The 10302-nt window shown below is 39.4% G+C and overlaps 2 protein-coding genes across 2 annotated transcripts in view; one reads left to right on the top strand and one right to left on the bottom strand.

Moving 5' to 3' along the window:
• The window catches only part of LOC118329645 (ras guanyl-releasing protein 3-like), an 18752-nt gene extending 13148 nt beyond the window's left edge, over positions 1–5604 (top strand). The window contains exons 6-8 of the mRNA XM_035663875.1: positions 1335–1484; positions 1651–2027; positions 3645–5604. Coding sequence (XP_035519768.1) covers positions 1335–1484; positions 1651–2027; positions 3645–3653 — 536 coding nt within the window. The 3' untranslated portion in view covers positions 3654–5604. The remainder of the gene's footprint in view (positions 1–1334; positions 1485–1650; positions 2028–3644) is intronic.
• Positions 5605–5689: 85 nt separating this feature from the next.
• The window catches only part of LOC118329388 (B-cadherin-like), a gene marked incomplete at its 5' end in the record, with an annotated part of 11150 nt that continues 6537 nt past the window's right edge, over positions 5690–10302 (bottom strand). The window contains 7 exon segments of the mRNA XM_035663543.1: positions 5690–6475; positions 7177–7320; positions 7954–8084; positions 8388–8606; positions 9244–9376; positions 9631–9722; positions 9881–10023. Of these exon segments, the coding sequence (XP_035519436.1) occupies positions 6263–6475; positions 7177–7320; positions 7954–8084; positions 8388–8606; positions 9244–9376; positions 9631–9722; positions 9881–10023 (1075 nt within the window).

The raw sequence follows: 10302 nt of genomic DNA, 5'->3' as shown, positions 1-10302 counted from the left end.
AGTGGATTATGTTTATTCTTTTTTTTAGCTTATTTCCCAGACGCCTTTTGCTTGTGATATTTTAACTCCAGCATTGATGCTGTTTCCATTTCGTGGTCCTGATCCTCCCTTGAGATGTGTTTCTGCTCACCCTTGCATTTGAGGCTTGCCAGCTTGTGTTTTTATTATTTAAACTGATTTGGACTTGAGTTATGGAAGAAGGCACAGCACCTGTCTATATTATTTTTGGTTTATGACCTTTATCTAGGGCTTCCCTAGTGCATGTCAGTTAGCAATTATGAGAATCATGAGGTCGATTAGGAACTGCCCCCAATGAGGTAGCTCAGAGAAGCCACGAATTTGTTTGGGGCAAGGGCACCCATTCAAGAATGCCAGTAAACCTTGTAAACCCTGGCGCCAGATGGCCAAATTTCCTGCCAGCAGCTCAAGGTTCCTAAGAGCACAGTGGCATATTTCAGTTTTTCTTTTTTAATACATTTGCAAAAATTTCTACATACAAATACTTCATTACTGTACATAAGTAGTTTTTTTGGTCTGTCTTTCGGTCTAGATGTTCTGTTGTACTAGTGATGTTTTTACATTATATTATGGATTTCTTAGTTTTAAAGATGAATGAGCTATAAAAATGACAGCCTGCTAAATAATTTGTTTTGTTTTCAATTGTGAAAATTGGTCTTAGTTTAATATTTGTCTGTACTGTTTAACTGTAAGGCATGCCAAATTAAAATATAGCAAAATAATTATATTAAAAAATTATAAGATGCACAATGAAACAATCTAATGTTGTAAAAGAACATGAGTCGCCAGATAAACTAAGATGGAACACTTGTACCCTTATTACAAAATTTTCCCCTACTCAAATCTAGGTAGGGCGGCTGTGGTGTAGAGGCAGAGCAGGTCGTCCCCTAATCGGAAGGTTATTGGTTTGATCCCTGGCTACTCCTGCCTAATGTCGAAGTATCCTTGAGCAAGATACTGAACCGTAAATTGCTCCTGATGCTGTGCATTGGTAGTTTTTGTTCAATGGGCTTTGCCATCGCTGTGTGAATGTGTGTGAAAGGGCAAATGTGGGATGTAGTGTAAAAGCACTTTGAGTGGTTGGAAAACTAGAAAGGCGCTATACAAGTACAGGTCCATTTACCGTTATTTGTCCAGGTTTTGGGCCAATTGACCCTTTTAAGAAATGTGAAACTGAACGGACACTTTGGATTTTCATACATGAACCCCAGATCATGCTACTATCTGGAAATCAAGTAGTATTATCTGCCTGTCCATTTGACTCTCTTGAAACTTTTGTCCTGAACATAAGCTAATATGTCTATATTACTTTGCAGACTGTGGAGTAAACTGTCATAAACAATGTCGGGAGCTGCTGGTTCTGGCCTGTAGGAAGCTGATTCGCTCCAGTTCTCTGGGCAATGTTTCTCCAGCCAGACTGACCCATAGCTCACTGCCCAGCAGCCCTTCATTGCCAACCTGTGAAGGTCATCTTCAGCTACATTTATTGAACAAAACATCACAAACAGCAAAAAAAAAAATCTATACAAATTATTTAGTTATTTATTTAATTGCAAAATTACAATCACTGTTGCCAAACTCTAATCACTCTCACAGCAGATCTGTTCCTATTTTCTGTGTTCCCTCCTTCAGATGAGGATGAGGTGTTTGAGTTCCCAACTGTCACCTCAGCAGGTCCAGCTCTGGATCCTCAGTCCATCACCCTTATGACTGGCTCAGCCCAGAGGATCTCTGTGCGCCTGCAGAGGGCCACCACAAGCCAGGCCACCCAAACTGAGCCCTTGTGGCCCGAACACAGCTGGGGAACAACAGATGGTGGCTCCCACACGTTCCCCAAAATGAAATATAGGACTAATAGGAAAACATCTAAAAATAAAGGATTTGCCCGCTGGGAAAACCAAAATAACGGGCAGCAACAGGCATTTTCCACTCGGTGCAGCATGGACTCTCAGGAGAAGTCAGATGCCACAGGAGAGCTTGTACAGAATGGGATTACACACAGAGGGAAGGTAATGGAATAGGTGGCTGTATTGTTTTATTTAGGTGACATCTGTAACATTTTAACATCAATAAAACATTACTATATTCATCTTAAGACAACACATATCTGGCAATGGTAGATGGTGAAATGTGGAATCAATCTTTTTGCAGACATCAGAATGAAAGTCAATTTTTGAGCTCGGGAAAAGTATAGCATTGGCAAAATAACTTAACTTCAAGGTCCACTTACTAGCTTTCTCCAGAGTTATCACCCTCATCTCACAGTCATCATCTGCAGGTGGTATTGTCACACTGATAACATCTGAGCCATTTCCTTAAAAAATGAGGCAGTGTCATTCACTAATGAGGGTTAATTTTGCCAAAACCATGAACACCACATCAATGAGGCCCCTAGGGGGCAGACAGAAATCAACAGTGCATTAAAGCCATGCGTAGTAGTTAAATGTCAATAGCTGTATTTTTCCGGTGCCTGTGTAACATTAAATAGGATTCAGAAAGTCCAGTTTGAGTAACAGATCCATAGGTCTCAAGGTGTGACCACAGTGGTTTATAATGCTCCAAAACAGATGCCTGGAAATGTGGAATATTCGTTATCTTTTGTTGCAGTGGGCTGCTTTTTCTAACATGGTTTTCCTTTTGGAAACAGAGAGCAGTTACAGCAAGAAATTCTACAGACATGTCTATAAAGCTACAGTTCTACCAGTTGCTGATTCTGTAACTCAACAGAAAACCTTCAAAATCTCTCTGAAGAAAAAGTCAGTTGAGGGTGAAGGACTTTTTGCTGTGAGGCGACAGTGCCAACCACATTTCTAGTAGGTCATGTGATGCTGAAAATCAAAACATTGTAAAACATTTCTAATCATAAGCATTATTGCACCAGAATATCAATAATTGCAAAGGCAAATAATAAATTAATAAAATAAAACATGTTGCTGCCAGTCAGTATTTGAGCAGTGTTTATTCACTGTGGTTTGGGTGATCTGCCCATTGTAATACAGAATAATGCAAATCTTTAATAAATGTGCAGATATTTGTTATTTTTAAGGAAACATACAGAGACAGTGATCCAGTTGTGCTGCTACTTTTAGGACATTTATATGCCTATAGTGTAACAGTCATGTAATCACCAGTGACTCTGTTTGATCAAAATCTGTAAACTAGGGGCGCATGGTAGCTCACTTGGTAGAGCACATGTTCCATGTAGGCTGGGTCCTTACCGCAGCGGCCCAGGTCGGATTCTGATCTGCGGTTTTTAGAAATTCTCAAACTATAGGTGCTTAGCAGAAACCGGAAGTGGCTGTAAGTGGTGTTATAAACATTTCTAAGGCAGTGTTTAATTTTTGTAAAATTATTTTGATAGAATTATTTTGTGAAATTATGCCAAAATGTAAGTTTGCATTGTATTCTACAAAACCATGAGAATGTATTCTTTCACATTTGTTCCTCTAATATTTGTTTTATTTGTTCTGTTCAAAACTGAAGAGAATTATGCTAACTCAAATTCAAATACAATTAGACCAAGGCATGCATGAAAAGCTGTTTAGTGAAAATTCCAAACTCTAAACTAAAACTAATTCCAAACTAAAGTATCCAAAGCGACTAAATATCTCTCCTCTTCCTCTCAGGACAGCTGACTTAATCCCGGTGGTAAGGACCAGTCCCGGGGGTCCAGAAAGGCTCTAGCAGCTGGTACCAGGAAGCTCTTTGGTCTGGAGGATGTGCTGGGCTGCCTAACGTCCCCCTTCAGTGACCTGGAGTTATCATGTCCTCTCTAGACTGCAGCGCAGACAGCTACATTTGGACGCTGTGCAGCTAAATGGCAGGACATACAGTGTGATGGAGAGGAGCTCAGTGGATAAACACCCACCTCCATCTTTACCTCCTGTGTGCCGTGTAACAACTAGGGATCAGAGTAGATTCCTAATACGTAACGTAGGTTTGAGTTTTGATCCAGATGTACATACATTTTAAACATCACAAAAGTGTGGAATGCATTTTGTTTAGTGGATCAATGCCAGCCAGTTCCTTGCGTATATAAACCAACATAATGTACTCAGCACTGTACACTGTGACAAAGTAAAAGCCAGGAACAGAAACTTTCTCCTGCTTGAAGAAAGTGACACGTGACACTACTCACGTGACACTACTGGTAGTGACTTAGTGGTCACTACCAGAGTTCTTAGTGGTCACTACCAGAGTTCGAATGATCAGAAAAAGCATGATGGATGTGGCAGAGTGCGTTTTTTGTGCAAAAAAGGGAAAGTCAAAACTGTACAGTTTCGCTATATTGATAAAATGGTCAATTCCGCAAAAACCTGGATTATGTAGATTTTGTCATGTTTAATATTTTTTATATCGGCACCTACAGTGAGGTTAACTCTCATTTAAGGGTAAAAAATAATCCACTCATGAGTTTTACAGCAGAGACAACTGCCCCAAAATAAATAAGCAGCATGCAATTTAATTACTTTTCCTGACCCAGCCCCAGCAATAGGAAAATTGTGATGGCTCTATTTTCACAATGATTGTACATCATCAAATCAAAGACATTTAGTGAAATATACATACATACATACATTTGTATGTATTTCCATTTTATATATACATTTACTATGTCATTATTAAATAAAAAACACATCAAATAGCAACTTTTTGTCTTTAATTACTGAATAAATTTCTGTTATTGTCAGGAAATTTCTTTCACATTTAAATTGAATCACAGGTGTCTAAGTGTGTGTTTGTACAGCTGGAAACCCAAATACCCAACTATGTAATTTAGTGTCTTACATACTACAAATTTTCTACAAAAAGTAGAATTAGAATTTACTCTCAATTCAATCCAAATTTTAAATATTGTCATTGAAGTTGCTGTAAACTTTCTTGATGTTGGGTTGTTGCTGCTCAATCTGCCTAACTGCAATACAGATTCTCCATTTGCACACAAACTTTACAAGTTTTTTAAGAGCCCTGGCTTAAACGCAAGTTCCAATATTAATTTTGCGGTCTGCACGTTACACTTGCACATGATGCAGCCACAGCACGCCCTGAGTTGTATTGTATTGTAATTATATTTATTATTATATATGCCCAGTACAGGTATAATATAATCTATTTCTTCTAATAATATTATATTGTTTTATGTAAAAGATATGTATATACATAAAACTTAAAAATTTTAAAGCAGCATCCCACTTTACTAGCCTAGTGTAGCTACATGTTATAACAAAGGTTAGATGCCTGCTTTGGATTTTAGTTTTTTGGATGTATAAAACCTCTTAAAAAGCCCACCTATTTAAGAGCACTGTACCCCGTTGGGGCCCCTGTGCTGCAGAGACACAGACTGCCACATGGCTGAATGGAGCATTAACTATCTCACTAACAGATCCACAGTCCATGACTGTCTGTGTTGAAAGCACTGGAAAAGTAAAAAAACATGACCCTCACAGGTCAGTGGTCCATAGTGGTCCAACTAAAATATAGAATCGTGACGTTACTCTAAATAGGATTGTAATTTTTCCAGCGTTCAGTGTATCATTGTAATTAAGATAACTCTTACAAATGCTTGTTTAATTTAGAATTGTCTTTTTTTATGAAAGTATCTTTAAAAGGTAACTGCAAAAAGTGTTGAGGAGCGTGAAGAGGATGTCAATTGAACATTTGAACAACTGAACCTTTTAAAAAGCATTTATTCAAAACTCATTGACCACACCCTCATAGGGCAATGTTGGCTGGCTACCTGGATTTCACCTTGATCATTTGTTATTTCATTCCTCAAACAGAAATACAAAACAAAGTAATTTGAAGCAAAAACCAAATTCCACAAAAAACTGAAAAAATTAAAAGTACCATACATTGCCAAAATTACACAAATGTTACAGTGCAACTGCAAGCATCTTTGTGCATGTCCAGTCACATCCAATAAGCTAGAACACATGCTAAAATATCTGCACAAAATCCATAAAGCATCAATAGTGTTTGACTTCTAGTGCCTAGAAGTCAAACAGGGATCTAAAAGACAGGCAGTCTTGGGGAACTCGTATATAAAAATAAAAAAAAGCAAACTCATCCCTGGCTTCTGAGCAGTGACTGTTAACTGATAACAGACTGAACTGAACTGAAAGATAAGCCACAAAATCTGTGAGCTGACTGATGTCTGGCTTGTATGCTTAGTCATGTTTACATATCAGTTTAACATTCACAAAGCCATATTTGCAGCCACCATATTGTTTGTTCTTTAGTACATTTACAGCATTTCATCTTCTCCTCCTCCATACATGTCAGCCAGTTTTTTGAAACGGGGTCCCCATTCGCTGAGGCAGTCGTAGTCCTGGTCTCCGCTGCTCGATGAGTTCAGGGAGGAGATGCTTCCTGCGTCAGAGCCGCCTCCCTCATAGTCAAACACCAACAGGGAGTCGTAGGGGGGTGCCGTCGGGTCATTGTCAGCTGCCTTCAGGTTCTAAGAGGAGAAGCAGAGGTTATACACAGATCAGCCATAACATAACCATAATGGGTGCCCAGGTGATCATAATGTTATGCAGCCCCATACGCAACAAACTGATGCACTGTGTTCTGCATTAACTTTTTCAGCAGTTTAATCTACAGTAGCTCGTCTATTGGATTGGACCACATGGGCCAGCCTTTGCTTCCCAAGTGCCTTAATGAGCCTTGGCCACCCATGACCCTGTTGCCGGTTCACCGCTTTTCCTTCCTCGGACTATTTTTAATAGGTACTCACCATGAACACAGGGAACAATGAGAATCAACTTTCAGTGATGTCAAATCATTGTGCTGCCCATTTTTCCTGCTTCTAACACATCAACTTTGAGGGCAAATTGACACACACACACACACACACACCAAATTCGCCCTTTCACACACATTCATTCAGTGATGGCAAAGCCCATTGCACAGGAACTAACTCATTCATACACCGATGCACTCGGGAGCAATTTGGGGTTCAGTATCTTGCTCACGGATATTTCCACACGTACTGTCTGCCTCTGAGCCACAGACACCCGCTATATCACTTGGAGATTACTGAAAATGTTATGAATTTGGCAACATGGGATTGTGTAAGAGTTCAAACAAATATATTTACTTTTTTCTCCATGTTAGATTTTTGTTTAGTTTGTATGAGCGCTTGAATCTTTGACTCACATCATCAATGAAGTTGCCGATTTCCTCTGGGTTGGCGGGGCGAGGTCGGTACTGTGGAGCTGGCATGAAGTTCGGCACCACATCATTTCTGAACACCTCAGGCCGGTTGTCCAGACCACGGTGAAGAACACTCAGATCATAGTCCTGATGTAGAACACATGTTGGGGGGTTACACAAAAGATGCTAAACCTTTAATTAGATTTTTATGTCAGGTATACATATGATGATATGCAAAATCTAAATAGAATGATAGAGAATATTTATACAGTAAGTTATACAGAATTATCTATATGTCTTTACACAAATCTATACAGAAATATGAATTTGAACTTGGGGGTTCGGACCCCCACTAGGACTCAGCAAAGCTTCACAGGGGAAAGGGGGCTCCTATAGATCAGCATTTGGTTCATTAATGCAAGAAAACTAAGTTAAGATTATTTTTTAAAGATGCTAAACAGCCTCATCCTGATTTTAAAAAATATGTAGTTAGAGCTAATAGAACAATGGCCAAGCATCAAGGAAAAGGACACTTCATTTAATACAATTATTACAGAGACTTAGTTTATATTAGTTGTTCTGTACTCAGTTGTCTTATTCTATGGACATTTCATATTATATTTAATGCAGCAGTACTTAGTCAGGGCTCGTCAGTTCACTCAATGATACAAAACGGGTCCCCTTAAGGGAAAGGTTTGGGAAACACTGATCTCAGACTTTGATACTACCTTGATAACTTTAGGTTATGGTATGATGCCTATTACATCTGTAATAATTTACCTGATCATCCTCTCCGCCTCCCTCTTCATCGTAGTAATAGATATTGTCTCTGATGTCATCGTCCTGCAGTAGAGGCTCCTTCTTCTCTCCTCTTCTCCGTCTTGCAAACAACAGCAGCAGCAACACCAGCACTGAACATACAGAGCACAAACTTAATACAACACAACACATCCACATGATTGAATGAATTAAGATCAGCATCTTTCCATATTTAAATGGTAAACTGTATTTGTATAGTGCCTTTCTAGTCCTCCGACCACTCAAAGCACTTTTACACTACGTGCCACATTTGCCTATTTGGGCTGTGTCTCAGAGGTAGAGCGGGTCGTCCACTAATCAGAAGGTTGTTGGTTCGATCCCCAGCTCCTCTCGCTGCATGTCAAAGTGTCCTTGGGCAACAATTAACATTAACACAAATCTAATGTCAGACTTACTGAGCAGCAATAGGATCCCTCCCAGTATCCCCAGGATTACAGGCAGTTCAGAGCCACCTGCCACACGCCCTTTGCAGATGACTTCTTCCCCACTGCAGTCGCAGACTGTAGCCTGGACAGTGCTGTCCTGCTCTAGGCCCAGAGCGTCTGAAACCCTCAGGACCACAGTGTACTTTCCACTGGCCAGCTCAGTGGCTAAATTCAGAAGGATGCCCGTTTCTGCAACAAAAACATATGATGAACATTTACTTCATCATTTTGTCTAATTCCAACAATATAGTGATACACTCAGTGGTAGACTGTGGACTTAAGTTCACAAATAATTGTTGTGTGCTTTATCTTTGCTGAATCAAACCTAGCTTCCTAATAAATATGCTTAAACAGGTGCTTTTTTTCCCCCACTGAGGTGTTCTCCTCAGGCAGTGCCATGATCATCTTCCCTAAACTTAAATAATTTAAAATGCAGCAAATGATTTGTAATCTTAGCTCAACTGACCTAATACCTGAAACTTATTTAGGTTTCTGAACTTACTTTGCGTTGTAAACGGCCTGTACCAGATTTATTAAATTAAAAAGGCCAATAACATTGACCTTCTTGTGGTTATCTGAGCAGAACATCAGTGACAGACAATTAGAAGAAAACCTTCAGCACCGAACAGTTTAAAATCTTTTTACACTCTTTCTTGATCCAATTATATATTGTGGGGGTTTTCTGCTAATGTTTAAAAACTTAAATGTTTGTTTTTTTCTTTTTTGTTTTTTTTGTTTCTCTGGGCACTGGTTATTTGATTGAATGGCCTGCAATGTGTATAAAGAAAAGGTTTCATTTTCAGTTGAGTATTAATAGTTTACATACTGGAGTCGTTCATCCGAGCGGTCCAGTTGTTCTTCGACAAGCCCTGTAAAGAAACGCTGTATGGAGCACCATATGGTGAACCATCTTTATCTGTTACCGACAGCAGCTGAGAAGCCGAATTCTTGTTACACACCTGAGAAAACAATGTCAGAACCTTTGTTTATACGGATTATATTATTGCAAACCACTGGGTTTTGGTTACTTTCACCTCTAAAGTTATTATTTAATTACTGATTTGAATTAATTAATTTAGTCACATCTTCAATATCAGTATATTTCATAATCATACAGTACTGATTCTGCTCCCAAAACATGTACATTCTAAATGTCAAATTAAGATTGCTAAAAAACATGAGAACCATTAAATGTTTCAGAAAGGAGACGCACTTTGAGTTCACGTTCGTCAATGGTGGGTGCATTGTCGTTGACATCTATAAGCTGGATAATTAAAGTACCAGTTCCTGTGGCTGGGACTTCATCTGGTGAGGTGAGAGACATACACAAAATACATAAGGAGAGCAAATTACAATCAGTTCTAGGGAAGCAGTAAGATTATATTCACTTATATTCACTTTTTTGGGCTCTTCAGTATGCAAACAAGATGAGCATTTACAACCAAGTCTTTCTTCCTACCTACCATTGTCATATGCTCCAATAAGTGCTGTGTATTTGTTGTCCTTGACGAAGGAGGACTCTCTGTCCATGACGCTTTTCACCTTAATCAGGCCTGACTCTTTGTCCACATTCAGCCAGCCTGCAGGGTCTCTAATTATTCTATACCTGGACATAAACAAGGCAGTCACAGAAAGATGTAAATGCTTTGCCAGCAACATGATTACAACTGACATGCTTCATTCGGGATGGGGCATTCAGAGACTGGATAACTTGAATAACATCCAGTTGATATTTACTATACTGAATGTGTTTTGATTGGATATGGGAGCAATTCAAGCTTGAGGCTTTTCATAATTCACTTATGGGGCGGCTGTGGGTCAGAGGCAGAGCGGGTCGTCCCCCAATCGGAAGGTTGTTGGTTCGATCCCGGCTCCTCCTGCCACG

The sequence above is a fragment of the Morone saxatilis genome, unplaced genomic scaffold (assembly GCF_004916995.1).
Source record: "Morone saxatilis isolate NCDOM2014 unplaced genomic scaffold, NCSU_SB_2.0 Contig19, whole genome shotgun sequence".
Lineage (NCBI taxonomy): Eukaryota > Metazoa > Chordata > Actinopteri > Moronidae > Morone > Morone saxatilis.
This window is presented reverse-complemented; position numbering and strand designations above follow the sequence as displayed.